This window comes from Alexandromys fortis, unplaced genomic scaffold (genome assembly GCF_014885135.2).
Source record: "Alexandromys fortis isolate MF-2015 unplaced genomic scaffold, M_Fortis_MF-2015_v1.1 scaffold_202, whole genome shotgun sequence".
Lineage (NCBI taxonomy): Eukaryota > Metazoa > Chordata > Mammalia > Rodentia > Cricetidae > Alexandromys > Alexandromys fortis.
Genome location: NW_026068077.1, coordinates 824,179 through 845,101, shown reverse-complemented (window position 1 = coordinate 845,101; position 20,923 = coordinate 824,179). Strand labels below are relative to the sequence as shown.

The following is a 20,923-nucleotide window of genomic DNA, read 5'->3' as shown; positions in this document are numbered from 1 at the left end:
TGCACCAGGGAGAGCTGTATTGAATGATACGCTTTCTCTTTCTGCAGAAAGTTAAGAAGTTTCTTCAAGACTTGTAGTAATTCCAAAATGAAACCCAACACATGTAATTGTAATTTGTAACAATCAGGAACAGAAATTACTATTAAAAAAGGTTATGTAGGAATGTATTTTAAAAAGGCTATATAGAGGCTATTAATATTTCCTTTTGTACAAATAAACTTTTTTTTTCTTCTAGTCCGAGTGGTAAGAAGTTCAGAAGTAAACCTCAGCTGGCAAGGTATCTGGGAAATGCCGTTGACCTCAGCAGTTTTGACTTCAGAACTGGCAAGATGATGCCTAGTAAATTACAGAAGAACAAGCAGAGACTACGGAATGATCCTCTGAATCAGAACAAGGTTGGTGACTGTACTCTAGCATAGATGTGCACTTCCCAAGCTCTCCAGACGTGTTTCCTGTGCCATCGAGCTCTCCGTTGTCTGAGTTTCTCTCCCCACTACAGAGTATTTTAAAACTTACAAGTGGGATGTATTTTTCTGTATTTGGAAGTGCTTGAACAGAGAAAGTGTGATTGTACACAGTAGAAAACAACGTTTCATTGTGTCGATAGACTACCAGCCTGTACTATACATCGTGGTTTTTAAAAAGCATATTTCTTCTGTTTCTTAAAAAGAGGCAACATTACCACATCAGGAGGGCAGTGTGACTCTGACTTTGATGTTGGCGATGTCGACTCAGACATTACTGTTTTCATCCTCAGAGATTTGTTTCCCTAGCCCTTAATTCTCTGGAACTGCTTGGTTGATTATTATATAGCAATATAAACAAGCCATATTTGGATATATTAATTTAATTTGATTAAAGCTTTAGTGTCTTAAAAAAAAGGTTCTAATCTTTCAAGAACAACTGGCCATGTATGACCCACAGACAACTCATTACATGGTTCCTCTAAGTAGTGACCACCCTTAGTGCTGAGTCAGGAGCTGAGGAGCACATCACCACTACCGGTGCCTAAACCAGTGGTTTTAATGACTTTGTTATCAGTTGTTAAAGGTTTTCATTCCTATGTATTTTAGGAGCCTGTGTCTGTGCGTCACCATCTCCACTTTTTCAGGACAGTCTTGTAAAATAGACTGAAAGAGTCATTTCATACATAGGATTTGACTGATGTAACCCTGCCGGACCCTCAGGAGTGCAGCATTCAGACAGGAACCAGACATTGCACTCCGGCAGGCATGGGCTTGGTGAGCTGGCTGTGCTCTGTTAGCTGATACAATCTATCATATTGTAATATCTGATACAGATAAACAACTTTCTGAGGTTGAAGCCTCTGAAGGCCTGAGACCTTTTGGAGAGGGTAATAAAACTCCCATAGCGTTATAGGAGAATGAAGTGGGGGTTTACATAAAAACATTTAGCAAAATATTGACCTCTGCTATTTCCTTTTCCCCCCTCCTAAATTGTCCTTTCCTTCCCTAAACTGCAGCCAGCTTTCTGAGCAGCACGCTACCCTGCTTCGCATAGTGTTCAGTTTAGGAAGCTTTCTGACGCAAGCCCTTTTCCTTTTCTCAAGCATATACACACACTAGTGTACGTGTGTATACACGACAATTAAGATTTTCTAAAACCGCCCCTTTAAACTCTAGCACAGAAGGACCTAACTGTTTATGAAATGACGAGAATACTTATAAATTTTCCTCTTGTTCCCAGAGTCACATTTTAGCCTCATTTAATGCAATTTAAAGCTTTACTTCCTGACAGTTGTGGTTCATTAAAAACCAAATGCTAATTCGTCTCTAGTTTGTGTGCATCTCTCTGCTCTAGCTGCTCTGGACGCTCATCACCGCAGCATGGCATGCGCTTTCAGGACCTGCTTGCTTCTGTGCAGCTCCCTCTGCTTGGAATGTGCTTCCCCTCCCCCTCCATCTGGCGAACTCCTCAGCTGAGGCTCTGCTCCATTGCCTGCATCTCTGGGAATCCTGTCCCTTCCTCCCTGGTGACTGCTGTGCTTGGCCCTTGCATTTGTGCCTGTGCTTCAGCTAGACTGTGAGCTCTCTGGGAGCAGGGACTCTGGTTGGTTTTGTTTGTACAGTAGCCCCAAACCTTGCACATAATAGCCTGTTAAATAAACACTTGATGTTTGATTCACTAGCCACCTGATTCTAGAAGTTTATAGTGGTAATAAATGTTATTTAATAAATTCGTGTAACACATGTTTGAGGTGCCTTTCATTTTCATTGTTTTCTGACATTCTGTGTGAAGTTTGTGGTGCCTGGTTTTGCCTTGATCTGAGTTTTAGGTAACTACAGTGGGAGTTGTTACAATTTGAAAAGCAGACTCCCTTTGGGAGTAGCACTATCATTATAGTCAGAAAACAGATTTGTGGTGTAGTTAGCTGAATGCTGTTGTTTTTAGTTGTATAAAGAAAGCTACTGGGAAATGTAGCTAACAGGAGTCTCTATATGAGATTTAGCTTGGCTAAAGTATATTACTCATTTTTTTAAGTTAAAAAAATTAAAATTGGGGATATAGTCAGTGAAGTAAGGTTTTAAACAGGATTGACCAACCATAAACTGTGATCTTGACATATGTCTTCTATATTAAAGAGCTTATTGCTAATGGGTATTTTCAAGTGTGATTGGAGAGACTGCTTGGAGGACCTTTGCAGAGTGGGTTTAATTGTGTTCCAGCGGGCAAGTAGGATGGAATGGGCATTGACTCTGGGTTCACACACACTGCAGCTCTTGTACTTGTCTCTGCTTTTCTCAATTATTTTCTTAACCAACCCCCCCCCCAAATTGATTGCATTCTTGGTTTCTTGTTCTTTATTGATTTTTCTTGCACTGCTATAATTATCTGTAGGCACCCCCATCTCTGAAGGTGATAAAATAATTGAAATACCAAGTAGATTACTGAAGATGTCTCTGGAGCTAATGGGGGGCAGGTAGCTAGCTCACAGTAGTGTGAAAGTGACCAACTGGCGTGTGGTGAAATGATGGCAGTGTTCTCACAGTGGAGTGTGCTGGGGTGTAATTGTTAGCTATAGCCACACATGTGCTTCGTGCTTACCCTGTTGGACAACACAGTTTAGAATGAAAAGACGAAATCTTAGCTTTACATGTCTGCGCGCACGCACACACACACACACACACACACACACACACACACACACACTTTCAAAGATACCTCAGGGTTTCAGAGTTGGCTTTGAACATTTTAAGGAGACAATGGTGACAAGGTGGTAATTTTGGGTGAGTGAGAGGGCTGAGCAGGTAGACCCTGCTGCCAAGTCTGACGATCTGAGTTCCATTTCCAGGACCCACATAGAGGTGGGAGAAGAGGATGTGTGTGTGTGTGTGTGTGTGTGTGTGCACATGCGCGGCAAGGAGAGGGAAGATAGAGAAAATATTAAAAATTTAAGACAAGATCATTTCTAAAATTTAGTTGGATTTATGCTGGGATGCGCTACATTAGATTGTGAATGCAAAACATATTTAGGGAACTTAAGGAGCTTGCTTCTGTTCAGTTCTACATTAGATTAAATTCTTTGTTTCGTTGTTTAGTGCTGTAATATAAATGTTTTAGAAATGAAGTGCAAATAACCCGGTGTTAATATGACCTATGATAAATTTTGCATATTCTTTACAATAATTACTGTTTGGGACAAGCCCATTTCCAAGTTTAACTTAACAGCATGCCACTACCTTGGAAGGTCACAGTTCTTTCACTGCCTTCTTCTGCTTTCTCAGACTTGGTACTTTGAGGAAATAGAAATAGAAGCTTCCTGTTTATTTATTTATTTTGGAGTGGTCAATTCTGTGTCAGATCCACCGTCTTGAATTCCTCGTGAATTATCTTGGGTAGTAAGAGTAGTTAGTAAGTTATTGTGATTTATAGGCATAGGCTTGGGACTGTATGACCGTACCCTAGATCCCCAGACACACGGAGAAGACACTTGCTTCAGTTATCCTCACAAAGTTATCAGACATAGAGTTTATATCTCAGTAGTGTAGCTCAGGGCAGCAGCTGTAAGGTTTAAAACAGCTTATAAGTTAGTGGGTAGTTGCACTTCAGTTTAGACTTGTGTGCAGTCTGGAGGATCGATTGGAAAGGCCTGAAGCTGGACGTAGGCAAGCTAATTGGGCCGTTTTAGTCCAAAAAATTAATGGACCTAAATTAATGCCTTGACCTGAGGTATAGAAAGAGGAGAATCAAGAAATCAGTAGGTTTAGGTGCCTGCTGGTCACAGGGAGAGAGAATCAACACTTTCTAAAATTGTGGCTTTGGTCACTGCTGTATTCTGATCATAGTTTGTCTCCTAGAGGTTCTTGTCTGGAGACTTGGCCTTCGGTACTGTGATTCTGAGGGTGGAAAGTTTAAGTAATAGGGTTCCACTTTTATAGTGGATTAATGCCAGGGTTCTGGAACATTGTAGATTTTGTAGGCATTCGTATTGCAGTGAGTTGTTCCCAAGCCTAGCCCTTCCCTGTCCACTTGCTTCTGTTTGTACAAACTCCTTATGCTTGTGGACTGCTACTCTGACCTGTTACGATGGCCAGAGGCCCACACCTGGGTGCTGACCTGTTGTGATGGCCTGAGGCTCACACCAGGGTGCTGGCACCATCTTTCAGGTTCTCCAGTAAATAAGATTGTTAGCTAAATTAACCCCTTTTAAGTTGCCTTAGCCCAGGGTATTTTGTTATGTGCATGCGTGTGTGAAGTTATCCATGGGATGGTTGGTGACAAGGGAGAACCTGTGGGTTGGGATGAAGCTGATGGAGTTACAGTAGCTATGTTTCTTGGGCTCTCATAAATTCATCATGTGAAGATTCCTTCTCTAGTTTGTCATTTGTCGTTTATTGTGCCCAGTGTTTAGACAAATAGGAAAGGTACGTTTTCATATTGCAGAATGCAAATGAGATGAATAAAAATCCTGTGGAAAAGTGACAAGAACTTTCCCAAAGGTAAGAACAAAGTCAGGAAAGTGTAGTATTACAGATTGGAATGGACCTGGTGACCTTGATAGAGCCAGTTTCCAGGGACTGGAAGGGTTAGAAAGCAGGTTTTAGCCAGATCTTTGAAAGTTTTATACTTTGGATTTATTGTTAGCTGAAATAGCGTGGGTAAATAGTGAAAGGCTAGCCAGTGCAGAGCGTTGCCCTCCTGCTGATGTGTCTCAGCTCCTGGCTCTGTCCTGCTCCCCGGAGGACATCAGTTTGTTTTTGTTGTTCTTCCTTTTTGTATGTTCTTTTAGGTCATATGCAAATATAAACATACTATGTTTGTATGTTATTATATGTGCATGTTTTAACCTCCCTATAAAATGGTTAGAATGGCCTTTTCTAAATATTGAAAGACAGCTTGGAAGGAAGTAGAACGAGGATGGAGGATTGTAGCTTGAGGATGCATGCCTTAGAAACTTCCAGGATCCTTTGGATTGAATGCCATAATTTTTTTGGGGGAGGGGAGTGTTTCTGCTACAGAAATTTTATCTCCATCAGAATTTCAAAAGGATCTGTACCTGAAAAACGTATCCATTGGTTTGTTTGTGTTAAAGAAGGAAGGAGAGCAAGGTGTTAGGGGGAAAAGAGGGGCCAGGCCATTTGATGTGGTTCAGAATAACCATTTGCTTGATTATGAACTTCACAGTTATTGAGTAAATGTCTGAGAGTTCTATGGTCAATTCATCATCATAACCATACTTAGTATCACCATACAAATATTGTGGTAAGAACTACCCTTTAGCTTCAATATTCCTAGGATTTCCACTCTAGTTGAATACAAAGAGAATGTCTCCTGACCTGTAAAACTCCACCAGTTCTCTTCCGTGCTCTACTCGTTACACGCTATGGGAACTAGGCTGAAAATTTAAAAACATACACAGACAGATGGGGACACGGGTCATCCTTGATATAAGAATGCCCACTTTATTGTACTCAGGGCCAGCTTATACAGGGCTCTGGCCACGCCCCAGCTCTCTGGATCTTTTGCTGCAGACCCATCAGAACCCACTCCACTGCCATCAGGGTCTCGCGCTCAGAGCAGCTACAGGCTGTTCAGAGCAGAGGAAAACAAGTTGTTTACAGAAAATTAAGGGTCCGGTGGTCCACAGTCCCCAACACTGACCTATAGAGAAAGTGACTGAAGTCTCTTCCAAAGACCCTTGTGCTCTATATTTCTTGCTGGTTTGAGTGTCTTCGTGCCTGTAGGAGTATAGAGACTGAATGAATACTCCACAGGTGATAGATTAGTAAGACAGGGAAGTCTTTGCTAGGAGTTACTAGTGTTTATATTAAGTGTGGGTCCATATTGAATATTGAGCGCTGTTCATTTGATATGAAATGGAGAAAAGTGGAAGTGAGGAAATAGTTTTGTCTAGTGAGGAATGGCCAAGACTTGGGAGCCGTGTGGTGCTGAACACAATGGAATTATTAATGGGATTTGCTAGCAGATTGGATGTAGAGACCAACAGAAGACTTGAGGTGAACCCTTGCATTTTAGGTGGAGTGGGTACTGAAAGCACCCTAGGGGAAGAATGAATAAGGCTGGATAGAAGTGAACTGATAATGTCAGTTTGAGGTTCCTGGAATACTTAGATGCAGATGCCGTGTGTAGTGGGCACACTGCTAGAACAAAGGTAAGCTGGAAAGTCACTGGCACACGTAATATTCCCAGTAATGAGACTGGTGAGTCCCAGACACAGGCAGGGATCCAGCCCTGAGAAGCTGTGGAGTTTGGCTAAGGTTGATGGAATCAGCAAAAATGGGTTGCGAAAAAGATTACTAGTTAGTAAGGTGGGGCAAGAGAAAGTAGGGAGAGCAGAAACCTGCTTCCTGGTCCTTAACACACTGTTTGGAGGGGCCCGGGAGGGCCTGAGATGGCTCAGAGGGTGAGTACTTGCTATCTCTGTAAGCCCAGTGACCTGAGTTAGATCTCTGTAACTTATATAAGCATGAAAGGAGAGAACTGGTTCTTTTCTGACCTCCACTCATGTGCCATGGCACAAGCACCCCCTCACAATAATAATGCAAATGATTTAAAAAATTAACAAGAGGTTAACATGTAGCTCAGTGATAGAATGAGTCTAGGGATTATTTCTTTTATATTTTAAATTGGAACAGACAATGCTCCTTTTCATAACAATTTTGCAGCAGATCTTATAGGTTACATTTAATTATCATTTTCCTTTAGTACTTTCAGGTTCACGACAGAAAACGACTACTTAGACTGGAGCTGTACAGTAGGACCAAACGTGTGGTGGCATTTTGCCTCTAATTAGCTTATTGTATGCAATTTTCAAAGTCTGGGCAAGCATGAGTCTCAGTTTGGAAATACTGTAGAGGAAGTCTCAGTTGGTTATATTTGAGTGAGATGGTAAGTCACTCGTAAAATACTAACTCTATGCAGTGAGCTAAGTAATGCAAAGGTGACTGGGTGATATTTTAGGTTGAATGATGAGAACAGGTTTCTCTGCTGGTAATTTTCAGACTGAGCTCTGGGTGACAAGTGGCCATTCTTCAGAAGTTGAGAGGAAAATATTCTGTACAAAGGAAAGAGCCAGTGCTAAATTGTTAAGAAAAGATGCCCCAGTATGTAAGGGCAGAAAGAAGGTCAAGATGCTGGAGTTGAGTGAGTGGAGAGGTACCCAGCTGAGGGTGGAGAACCAGACGAGTCTACTGGGGCTTTATGCCGGCCCAGGAATGGTGCAGAGTGCTGTGCGGAGGTCCTGGTGGACGCTGACGGTGTTAGAAACTGCATTGGTGCCATCACATACCGTTCTATTTGATCTGTATATGAATTTTCTGTAGTAATTATCCTCATTAACCGATAAGGAAATTGACCTTAGTGGTACTGAATCTTTGTTTCCCAACTGGGATATAAATATCTCTCTGGATCATGTATTAACAGCTACAGGATTTAAATGGTACGTGAATGATACTTTGCAATGTCAGTTGTATATGTGTATTGGGTAAGTAGAGCAAAAATTTTCACCCTACAATAAGGTGAGTTTTTAAAAGTGAAAAATTAACAATTGGAAAGTAAAATCTCAATGCTTTGGTTATAGAATCTGCAGTGTCTTTTATATAGCTTTTCTAAAAAAACGGACAAGGCTGGAGTTGGCGCCAAGTTTAAGAGAACCTCTTGCCCTTGCAGTGGACCAGGGTTCAGTTCCCAGCACCAACAAGGAGACCTGATCTCTCAGGCCTTTGTGGACACTATACCCATGTGATGCATGTATATACATTCAGGCAAATACACTCGCACACACGAAACAAATCTTTAATAATAATAAATCTAGCCAAGGAAGGTGATATTTAGAGTTCAGTCACTGTGCTATATGATATATAAGTTTTACATGATATCTGTCTGAAGACGTGGTGTTGGAGGTCAAACCCAGGGCAGCTCCCTTGTTTGCGGTGTTACAGTGGCTCTAAATGGTGCACTTTCCATAGAGGGGCAGTTGAAAATATTGAGGTGAGAAATGAATATTTGAAGTGAATATTGAGAAGTGAATGTCTTGATAGCTTCTTCTACAAATAAAATCCTGTTCTTTTAATAAAATGCAGGGAACTTTGTGTATCTGTCTACTGATTATTAAAGGGTTTTTTTTTTTTTTTGGTTCACTGATATTATAGCACAAACTCTTTTAAAAGCAATTTCAGGAAGGTCTGAGTCACATAAGGTGACTTTTCCCTGCCACCTCATCTATTGAAAAGGGAATAAGAACAGAAGTGATGCTCGCAATTAGTAAGACTTACCGAAGAACATGAAGCTGTTTTGTAATACGTATGGTCAGGCATGGTTGTGTGTGCCTATAATCCAGTTACTGGGGAAGGTGGGGCAGGAGTTGGGAGGCCATCTTAGGCAATATAGCAAGAATCTATTTCCATAGCAAGAGGAACAGAAGATCCCCCACCCCTTTCTTTTGAACTGTATTTCATATCTGAAGTTATCATTCATGTTTAGTAATTATGTTAAAATTATAAAACACCATCTTTGGTAAACCAGAGAGTTTATTTTTTTAACATAATTAAGAACTTTATGTGATAATGGGAAGTGGAAAAACCCCACTAAATATCTGTATCAATATGGATAAAACACTGATTGTTTATTAATACTAATACTGATAAAATATCAGTAAAGTTCAAGTATGAAATTGGAAATAACTTTAAAATGGAAGATTTGATTGAAAAGGAGTATATGAAATGTAGGCTGCTGACGTGTTGGCTCATGTATGGGCTGATAGCAATCGATCAGTTTGTTACAATGTAACTAAGGATAACTTGTGATAGTTGCATTTGTAATTACCTACATTAGGTAAAGTACAAACTGATGTCATCTTCACAGTGCGGTGAGCTGCATGTATTCTTACAGTCCTAAGGGGGTCAGGCTGTGAACAGTAGGAGATACTGGTTTATGAAGTCCTCTTCATCACTCACGCTCTGTAACCAGGGTGGCTCACTAAAGTGTTCCATGATATGGAGACCCCATTGTTCCATCCCCTCCACAGTCACCTTTATTGCATACTTCTCTTTTTGTTGTTTTTGTTTTCGAGACGGTTTCTCTGTGTAACAACACTGGTTGTTCTGAAAATCTCTTTGGAGACCAGGCTGGCCTCCAACTGACAGAGAACTACCTGCCTCTGCCTCCTAAGTGCTGGGATTAAAGGCGTGTGCCACCACTGCCCAGCTATTGCCTAAGTCTTACATTACAGGCTTTTGTGGAAGGTCATTGAATGTAAAAGAAAAAAGAAATCTGCTTGCTGGTTGTGTTATTTAGTACCACAATTACTTCTAGATTGAAATGGGACATCTTTTTAGAATTTTAAAGTTTGTGAGCTAGGCTGTTCACAATGTTGCAGTGAATTTGCTGGCTTAGTTTGTAATGTAAAGGAACTTTACTTTTTTATATTTAAAGAGATGATTTTGATTTTGTGAGCAGCTGTAATCATGCTTCAAGCCAAGGTGATTGTTCTTAATGTCAAAGCTTATGGCAGAGTGTCAGTGGTTTAGGACAACTTGGGTAACAGGTGGTCATGAATTAAGTGACTCTGGCAGTACTTAGGGGAGACTGGTAATGCAGTTTACTGGTTCTGTAAGCTTCTGGGAAGCTGGTCAGTCTACTTTGCAGATTGCTCAAGAGAATGTTTTAAATACAAAATTGTCAAAAATGTTAGTCAGTCAAAAGAAGTGTTTAAAAATGTTTGAGAAGTCAAGAGAAGAATGATGAGGTACATTCTTAGTGCCTTACTCTGTGCAGTTGTCTTCCTTAGGAATTAGGCTAGGGTTCTTTAAGATAGAACAGAGTGAACCATCTCAATTAGACAGTAGAACCTAACAATGTATCTTACATTTTTTTAGCAGGTTCTTCTAATTTTTCTTTATTGGTCCAAGAGCATACACACACACACACACACTCACTCACTCACCAACCTTAGCGTTTGTTTCCTTTGTTTGGTTGTTAGGGTTTTTTTTTTTTTTTTTTTGTAACGGTGTCCTGGAACTCACTCTGTAGACCAGGCTGGTCTCATACTCAGAGAGATCTGACTGCCCCTGCCTCTTGAGTGCTCGGTTTAAATGTGTGTGCCACCTCTATTCTGCCAACCTTAGCATTTTTAACACTGCTAATTTCAAATATTCCATACTTTCAGTCTTTGTGGATTTAAGATTCATAGTTCGTTATAGTGAAGAGTAGGCCCAGCTTTATCCTTTCTAGAATGAGTCTCGACTTGGATATGCTTGTGTATACAAACAGTCGCAGTTACTTCTGTATCTGCTCATGCTGTATTTGATCTAGTACCAGCAAAGCATGTTTTTTCTTAAAGAACATAAATGTTAACCAAACATGATATTGTTTAGTGATGTATTTGATAATCTTAATGACAGCAGGTTGTCATCCTTAAGAATTAGGTTAGGATTTCTGAAGACTGAACATTGGCCTTAGGTTGGATGACTTTGTTGTTTAGGACCTTGGTGTTCTAAATGTTGTTGGCCAGAAATGCTTGATTCCCTGTATGTACCCCAGAATTACTTCAGAAGTTTTAAAAAATGCACATCCCTAGACCCTACAAAAATGCACCAAGCCTGTTCCCCACCTGTAACTCCAGTGCTAGAGAGGCAGACAGGAGGATCCCTGGCTCTTTCTGGCCAGTCGGTCTAGTCAAATTGGTAAGCGTCAGGCTCAGTGAGACATCTAGTCTATAAAAGTAAGGTAAAGAGAGGAGGACTCTTGACATCAACTTTTTACATCTTTGTCAGTATCAAAATAGCAACAATTTTTGTCCCGTCCTTTTTGTTATCATTTCATTGGGTTTTGCAAATGAAGTTAAGAGCAGTTCTGTTTTACAGTTTGACCTTACGAAAACATGTCTGACATTTTATTTACTGGATGATCCAAATTTGAATAACCTGTCACATGGCTTTCCAAAGCTTTTATTTTAAGTCTTCCCAAAAGCAAGAAGTGTGCCACATAACAGAACTAAGGACTGGCTGTCAGGCTGGCTGCGTGCTTGTCACAGCAGCCTGAGCTCTGTAATGAGTTTCTGTTCAAGCCTGGCATACGTAGTGAGAGATGGTTTCAGTAAACTAACCAGGAATACAGGACAGTTATTCCTTATGCAGAATACTTCCGCCAGACTTTTTTTAGACTTCCACATATGTAAGTGGGTAGGTCTCACATTGTGGTCAGACCCAAGTTGGTAATGCAGTCTGTTGGTTTTCATATACATGCACCAATTGCATGTACAGAGGGCAAGCTAATGCACTTTCTGGGAACCTTTGCTTGTTTGCACCCAGTTGTATGAGATCACATGTGAAATTTCCATTTTTATTAGCAGTGCTTAAATTTTGATGTTTTAATTTGGCCATGTCTTATTTTATCAACATTTTCTAGAATGAATTCTGTTTACTGGAATCAATAATTTAATGTTATTTTTTTATGTTAAGTCTGGTCTCATTGCTAGTCAATCAAGTTAGGTTTTAATGCTTAAATATTTAAGGCTAGTATTTGTCCTAGTCTTAGAATATAGAAATAACTGTTATCCTGATTGCTATTTTAAAGTTCTTATTCTTTCTCAGATATATTAATGTCCTTAGTATTCTGCTAATTAGATAATTAATATTATACAAAGAATTAAAAGTATACCTAATTATGAAAAAAATACATAATAAAGGGCTTAAAATGAACTTTTAGAGGAACTGGAGGGATGACTCAGCAGATAAGAACCCATATTGCTCTTTCAGAGGACCCGAGTTGAGTTCTCAGCACCCACACAGGGGCTCATAACTGTTTGTGACTCCAATTCCAGGGCATCCTAACATTGCTTCTGACCTTTTCATGCTCCTGCATGTACATGGTTCACATACATACACACAGGCTCATACACAGACAAAATTGTTGGCGGAGGCTGCTTGTTTGCTTCCTGGCCATCCAAACCCAAAATAACCACACAGAAACTGTATTAATTAAAACACTGCTTGGCCTACTATCTTAGGCATATTTCTGGCTAACTCTTATATCTTAAATTAACCCATTTCTATTAATCTTTATATCGCCACAAGGTTGTGGAAGGTAAGTTTCCATCCGGTGTCTGGCATCTGTCTTCTGCAGCGGCTACATGGCCTCTCTCTGACTCCGCCTACTCTCTCCTCTATCTGGTTGGAATTCTACTTTGCCCTATTCTGTGCTACAATAGGCCCAAAGCAGCATCTTTATTAACCAGTGGTATTCACAGCATACAAAGGGGAATCCCACATCATAAAATAAGTATTTTTCTTTAAGTGTACCTTTAAAATATTCAAAGTGCATTCCTTTAATCCCAGCACTCCGGAGATAGAGGTAGGTGGATCTCTGTGAGTTCAAGGCCAGCCTGGTCTACAAGAGCTAGTTCCAGAACAGGCTCCAGAGCTATAGAGAAACCCTGTCTCGAAAATTAATCAAACAAACAAACAAAAAAGTACTGACACAGACCAAGAGTTGGAATAATTGTTATATATTTTTTTAAAATTATGGATGTTGAGTTTAAAAAGGTATTGATACAATTTTCTTTACATATTGTATTAATGAAAACATTTCTATTTACAGGGTAAACCAGACTTGAACACAACATTGCCAATTAGACAAACTGCATCAATTTTCAAGCAACCAGTCACCAAAGTCACAAACCACCCCAACAATAAAGTGAAGTCAGACCCACAACGGATGAATGAACAACCACGTCAGGTAAGGGGCTAATTTGTCCGCTAATCATATTTTCCAGAAAATTCTGGTATTTTTATCAAGCATAATTCAAATAAATTCTGATTATATTAGAATACATTTGAAAAAGCTTTTTGTCTATAGAGAATAACCAGAATAATATAAGATTTAATAAAATACTCTAGAAGTTAATTAAAGTGAATCTAACCAATATTATTGGCAACAGTTTTAATGCTCTCTGTGTTATAATATTCCTAGACTTGGTTGTACTAATCTTAGCTTTTTAAAGGTGATTTTTCTAGGAATAGTGTTTCCTAGAAAGATGAATCATGCAGCTCGTGTTGTGTTTGGCTTGAAAACATTTTCTATTGTTTGGAAATTGCTTCTTCTCCCCTTTGTTTCTGGTTTCTAATTTCAAGGAATCTGTCCAAAATCTTTTGAAAAACAGAATCAGATATAATTTGCCAGTATGGGTATATCACTGTGATTTTCATTTTTATATAAGTTCAGTGCATTTTTCTCTTTCATTATTTCTTCAACTTATATCCACCAGAAACTTTTCTTAGACAAGGGTATTATCTAAAAGGCCTCCCTGCGGCTTAACAAGGTCGCACAGCCAGGGATGAGACTGAACCAAATGCTCAGCCTCCCTCATGTGGTCAGAAGTTAGGTGCTCCATGAATTTCAGTCACAACTGGGGGAGGAGGTGGAGGAGAAACACTGCATTTTCTCTTTTTTCTATTTCCTCCCACTTAGTGGGTTAGAAACACTGATTGGCCTACAATGAGTAGCTTTTGCTCAAATATTCTCCACTCCATCTTTTCATTTGAAATTATTTTTCACTAGTCCTTCAAGTGTTTCATCTCCAGATTTCACAAGGACAGGGCCAAATATCTCAGACAGTTGCTCTAGAAAAAACTACAGAAAGAAATTCAGTTCCCACATCCTCTGTAGTGTTTTTTCCTCTTCAGGTGAGCCAGGAAAACAGAAGATGTTTGGAGCCACATTGGATCAGCATCTTGCTATAGATGTCTCAAGATTTGAAGTTCTAAACTTGCTTTACTGTTGGTCCCCAAGAGATTCAACAGGGGCCATGTAAGTGTATCACATCAAGTATAAAAGATGCGTACCTGCATGTGCCATTAGGTTCTTGTCAACACATAGGTTTTCTTTGGGCCATTCAGCTTTCTGTGTGAGGCTTTCCCTTCTGTTTTACTACCATGTGCAGGATAAAAACAAAATGGATGGTGGTTTTAGTGTTTTCAGTTCAGTTCAACAAGAAAGGGATTCTGCCATCTTGAACTCTGCCTGTCTTATCAAGCTATACTCTGGTTGTATTCTTTTGTAGATAAGGTATGCAGTCTTGAATATCTGTCCTTTGGCTTTTTGGTAACTTAAAATTGTTTCCTTACTAAATTTTTATTATTTGAAAGTTTTGATGTTTATAACTGATCAAAATGCTTCCCAAATCCCAAAAGACAGAGGTAGAATGTAACCTTTAATGATAGAGTGGAAATTTGAGTTGTCCTATGAGAACAGGTATTATTTAATAGATTTTTATTCTTTTTTTCTTTCTCTCTCTCTCTCTCTCTCTCTCTCTCTCTCTCTCTCTCTCTCTCTCTCTCTCCTCTCTCTCTTTTCTCTTTTTGGTTTTTCAAGACGGGAGTTTCTCTGTAGCTTTTGAGCCTGTCCTGGCACTAGCTCCTGTAGATCAGGCTGGCATTGAACTCAAAGAGATCCACCTGCCTCTGTCTCCCAAGTGCTGGGATTAAAGGTGTGTGCCACCACTGCCTGGCTTATTCTTATTTTTTCTTTGCCAGACCTTACACTATAAACCTGTGTGCTTTATTTAAAGATCAGTTGATTGACAAATTCTGGTCATTTTAGCAGTGATTTGACTGGTCCTGAGCCCAGCTTTACACTGTAAAAGTTGTGGTGCCTGTGTTGTGCAGGATGGTTAGCTGTCTATGGAGATCAGTAATGGAGAAACTTAAAGCTGAAATGAACAGAATGGTATCTCTCCTTCTTTGCTTTGTTGAATAGCGTTGAGTTTTCTCTCTTTTATTATGGTTTATAGAATTACTCTCATGACAAGTGTGTGTTCCTTTCCCCCATCTCTTGTCAGAGAATTTTAGCATCATTCTAACAGAGATCTTTTGAAGGTTCTTTCTTTGAGCTAGTGTAGGCAGGTGGTATTGTAATAATTTAGCAGGTTACTTCTGCATACCTGAATGTTTTGCTTGGTATTCTCATGTAACTTGAGAATAACCTAATCTTTAGGATTTTTTGGTTACACCAAGACAGTTATCTTTTCTTCTTCATTTCTTCAACGTAGTAGTTGAAGTGACATTTGAGTGTGGTGTCACCAATGTGAAGATAGTAAAGAGGGAATTTTAAAGTTGTGTCATCTTAAAAGTCTAGTTTAGAAACAGGTTTGTTAATAAAACAATGCTGGTTTTAATTATATTTTGGTATCTGTATGACTACTTCACCATTGTTGGGTAGATAGTTGACAAAAATGTATGAAGACAAAAATAATTCTAATTTTGCTACTCATTTGGATCCAGTAAAATAGGTCAGCAATATAAATTACCCATTACTCAACTTGGCAAAGCTATTTTTATTAGACAGTGAATGAATGAGATTTGTGTTTCTTAAGTTCCCATAGGGAACATATATTTTTTTCTTTAAATATATCATTCCCTTTTAAGGTATTTAAGTTAGTGGTATGAGCACTGAATTTTAGGCCTAGAATAATAAGGTTTGTGTATGTTAATTTTTGGCTTTAATCTCAGTAGGTGTGGAGTAATAGGTGAGAAGAAGAAAAATCAGCAGAAGTATTTTATGCTGAGGTCATTATATAATTGTCCATATAAACTATGAATTTATATGCATTGACTCTTTAAATGCTTTGTCTTTAAATATGCAAGCTAGTGTATTTAAAGAATGCATTAAAACAGAATTTAATAGAAAACAAAGTAGTTATTTGTGCATAAATTAAGATTGTAAAGTAGAAATGGGAGGTATTGACCCTGGTTATAATGGGGTAAGTGGCAGTCATTTTTGTATGTAGTAGCTGCACATTTATCATATCATAGGTGGAGAAGATGGACAGAAGGGTTCTCTCAGACATCTAGATATATAAGACACATTCATGTTCTTTTAAAAAATTTAATTGAATTGTAATTTTATTAAGGTTGTCTTTTCTGTTTACTTCTTTAATATGTGGGCAACTCACTGTTTTGAGTCTTTTTTTCTTTAATACTCTTACCTTTGATGCTTTCTGGTCTCATGTGTTTCTTTGAACAAAAAAGAAATTGAAGTTTCTTTTTTGAGTTTTTATTTCCTTTTGAAATAATTGTGAAATTATCAGGGCTGACCCACCTTTAGTGTTATTGACTGTCTCTGAACATTGTTTTTCTTAAAGAGTAATCATGGTTTTCTTTAGGAGTTAATATTTGAAGCAAGTGAAGATGTACACTTGAGTATCCTACTCAGTCTCTTTTGTCTTTTGTTCTTCTAGTCCTTCTTTGAAATGTTATGTAGCTTTCCCTTCCTCACTCCTGGGAGTCTGCCTGCCTCTTCTGTTAGAATAAGGGGTTAAATTATATTAGACAAAACTCCCAGATGAAAGAAATTTAAAACCAAGTACATGTACAATTGCATATGAAAGGTTTATGAGGCGATCCAGTGTGTGTTTAGTTGTTATAATCCAGATATGACCCTTCATTGCGGGCATTCAAGCCGTCTTCTCCTCTGTAGCGTCAACAGTTCCTTCTAGAATGGCTTTATGACTGAGCCCTTTAAATATATTATATTCCTTTTGTCTCCTCCAGATAGGAAAGTTGGCTGCTTGGGCAGAGAATATGAGTTTCAAGTGTTCCTCTAAGGAATTCTGGGAAGATGTCTCAGAGTGCTAGATAAATAAGTAGACTGGTGCTGTGGGTGTCAGGAAGAGCAGGGCTACTGTGGCTGGGAAATTTGGGGTGAGCTTTGGAAATGCTAGAGGGCTGAAGATTTAGAAGGACAGCCAGCAGAGCAAGGGGATGCTGCACTGGGGAGAGCAGCTTTTGTAAAACTGCTTTGGGAAATAGGCAAAGACCAAGTCGAAAAGTTAGAAATGAGGGTTTTAATTGGGAATAATAGAAACTGAAAGCAGTTCATGTTGCTGAGGATTCCTTAAATGCCGACCTTTAGAAGTTTAAACTACATTGTTGCTTGTTTTCTATAAGAAAAAGAAATTTGGAATAGACAAAGAAAAAATTACTCATAATTTCTTTTTCCTAGTCAAAACATTTTTAAACATTTAAAATACTTTCTTTTAGTATTTTAGTGCCTTTTGAAAAGCATAATGGTGATAGATGTCTTTGCGCTTTAAAGAGTTCCATGTAACCCTACACTCATAATTGTTTCATTTGATATGTTCCTGTCATTTGTTAACTAGACTGTACGTTGTGCTAACAATTGTAAGTCACACTTGCCTATGGCTTCCCTAGCTACTCATCAGTGTAAGATAGTGTCTGAAGAATTTTTTTTAAATATTTATTTATTTTGTATACAATATTCTGTCTACATGTATGCCTGCAGGCCAGAAGAGGGCACCAGACCTCATTACAGATGGTTGTGAGCCACCATGTGGTTGCTGGGAATTGAACTCAGGACCTTTGGAAGAGCAGGCAATGCTCTTAATCGCTGAGCCATCTCTCCAGCCCATGGAGAATTTTTGGTTACATATTAAGTCTCTTCTATATGTTACAATGATTTCCTGGGCTAAGTTCTCAGAAATGTAATTAGCATGAGTTTATGATTTTGGTACCTGCCATCAAATTGATCTTCACTCAGTTGTAACAAGTTAAAAGACTATTCATTAGTAAGTTAAGGAGCTCAGTTTCATTTTGTCTTCTGTGACATGCTACTTACAAATGTGTTCCGTTTCAGACTCCTGTCTTTTCTACCATATAAACTGGCTTCTATTCCAAAGCATTTAAATGTATTCAAGTTGTTCAGGAAAAACGTTCACTTTACCGCGTATGCACTTTTATTATTTATTCTCCTTTTCTTTGGCCAAATTTCTGTGTGTTGTCTGTATATTTGCATTATACCTACTTAGTTTTTGCAACTCTAAAACAAAGCTTTTATTCTTGCTCTGCCACTAAAACTGCTCTTACTATGCTTACTGAAGTTGTTTGTTAAAAGGATAAAATATTCTCTTTAAATTGCTTCCTGTTCTGCTCTAGTATTAGGCTGTTACTGTTTCTGTCTTTGCCTTCTCCCCCGTTACCCTGTGTGTGCATGCGTTGGTATTTGTCTGTTTCATTTCCTCCCCTCCTTTCTCCTGTTTTGACTGTTGAACTCCTAGGCATTTGGGGCGTCCTCCCGTGTGAGTAACCACCATCGATTTCCCCACAGTTCCCACCTCCCGTGCTAAGGATTTCCAGATCTGTCTTTTCCCAGAGCTTCAATTGTTTGGCTCTGTCCATATCGAAGTGTCATAAGCCCCTCTGAGTCAACTTGTTTAACTCTGTCCTGTCAAACCAGCTAGTTCCTGTTTGTGCAGGATTTCATTAAAACACCACTGTTCATCTTGTCCTGGGACGCCAGAGGCCTGTGTGTGTCCTGCTACTTACTCTTAGATCCCCCCAACCATCCAGTTAGCCTCGCTGGCCTCACCCTAACACTCCCCTTTAAAAAAATTCTTTGTAAGTTTTATTTTATCACTCTTATCGGCACACACCAGGAAGCTTCAGTAGTTCATTGCTTGGTGAGTCAGTTTACAACAAAACTGAACACACCAATTGTGTTTGCAGAGACATTTCAGTAGACCTTCACAGCACAGCTGAAGGCACGGCCCACTTTCCCGCTGGAAGACAGCGTCTTCTGCTTCTCAGCAAGAAAATGGAAGTTTGAACGGCTGAGATGGAAATCAGGAATTTAGGGATTTGGAAAAAGAACCTCTTGGCTAAGCTTGGTGACACACTCCTTCAAGGCAGAGGCAGGGGGATCTCTGAGTTTAAAGCCAGCCTGGTCTACATGTGAGTTCCAGGACAGCCAGGACTACATAGTCTCAAAGAACTAAAACTAGAGCCACAAAACAGCAGCAAACAAAAGGAGAACTTTTTAGTACTAAAGTACATCTGTCCACTTTCATTGTCCCACTTAAAAGAAACCAGCAAACAAACCCAAACACCAAGGTGTCATGGAGAACAGAGACCAACGGTTATTGAGACATGGAGTAGGAATGTCACAGGCCATTACTTGCTGTGTGCTGTGGTTCTGCGGTGATGGTAAACCAACAGGAAATGATCCCTTCTTTATTCCTATACTACATAGTTACTGTTTATCTCGCCTCTGCTTTCCGTCTTATTCTTTCAGTTTATTCCTCATACTTATCTTAGTTAGGTTTTTTTTTCCTGTGATAAAACACCATGACCTTAATGACCAAAAGTAATTTGGGGAGGAAAGGGTTTGTATATTTCAGCTTGTACTTCCACATCACAGTTGATCATGAAGGAAGTCAGGGCAGGAAATCAAGGCAGGAGGCAGGAGCTGATGCAGAGGCCATGGAGGACGCTGCTTATTGGCTTGTTTCTCATGGTTTTTCCTCATGGCTTGCTCAGGCTGCTTTCTTGTATAACTCAAGATCACGTGCCCAGGGATGGCACCACTCACAGGGAGCTGCACCTTCCTACATTAATCATTAAACAAGAAAATGCTTGACAGACTTGCTCATAGCCCAATCTTATGGAGGCACTTTCTCAATAGAGAGTCCCGCTTCCCAAATGCCCCTAGCTTGTTCATTTTTTTAGACATTAACTTGTGCTAGGCATTTTTCTAAACAACAAGGATATTGCAGTGGACAAGACAGGTCCCTGCTGTCCTGAGGCTGACTATCTGGTGTGACAGAGTTAGGTAGATGAATACTTACATAGTTTACCATGTTGTGAGTAAATGGGATGAGCAACAGGAGCGAGAGAGTGCATGGTCTTTAAAAGTAAGGCTGGAGAGATGGGTTAGTGCTTAGGAGCACTTGCTGCCCCTTCAGAGGAACAGCATTCTATTCTCAGTACCCACTCAGCAGCTCGTAACCACCAGTAACTAGTCCCAGGGGATCCAGTGCTCTCTTCGGTACTCAGAGGGCACTAGGCATAGAAGTGGTGCATAAACATGCATGTAGGCATATACCCATGCACATTCAATTACAAAAATTAAAGTAGAGGAATGTTGGGAAAACATTCTAGACAGAGCCTGTGTTTTCAGTTCCCATCCTTCCCTTTAGAGCTACCTCTGTGTTTAGAATTAAAGCACTTACAGGTGGTGCTTTTACAGTTAATTCTTGGTGCTTTTGTTTGAGTTCCTCTGGTGGCAGATGATGCAGTTCCTTCCCTCTCTCTGCTGCTGTGCTCCCAACATGACTGTATCACAGCTCTAGGAACTGGTTGAATAGTCATGGTTTACCTTCTTAGGACCAAAAACATTCATAGGTGGGGCAAGCCATGTAATTCGGGTTTTGTAACCTTCACAGTAGTAGGCTAGTCTTTCTACATAATGGTAATCTTCAGAACTTCTGCCACATGCCTGTCAGTAACTCTCTGTTTCTTGTTGGGTTTTCAGAGTTGTCTTTGTTATGCTGCAGCTGGGTTAGTCCTGGGATCTGCTGTGCAGCTGGAGCCCTGGGCTGTCTTCTGCTGAGCTTTGGTGCCCAAGTTTGTTTCTGCATTTCTATCTTTAT

The 20,923-nt window shown here is 39.6% G+C and overlaps 1 protein-coding gene across 1 annotated transcript in view; it reads left to right on the top strand.

Annotated features, from left to right (window-relative positions):
- The window catches only part of Mbd2 (methyl-CpG binding domain protein 2), a 53,103-nt gene that overhangs the window by 10,190 nt on the left and 21,990 nt on the right, over window positions 1-20,923 (top strand). The window contains exons 2-3 of the mRNA XM_050121707.1: window positions 236-395; window positions 13,081-13,218. Coding sequence (XP_049977664.1) covers window positions 236-395; window positions 13,081-13,218 — 298 coding nt within the window. The remainder of the gene's footprint in view (window positions 1-235; window positions 396-13,080; window positions 13,219-20,923) is intronic.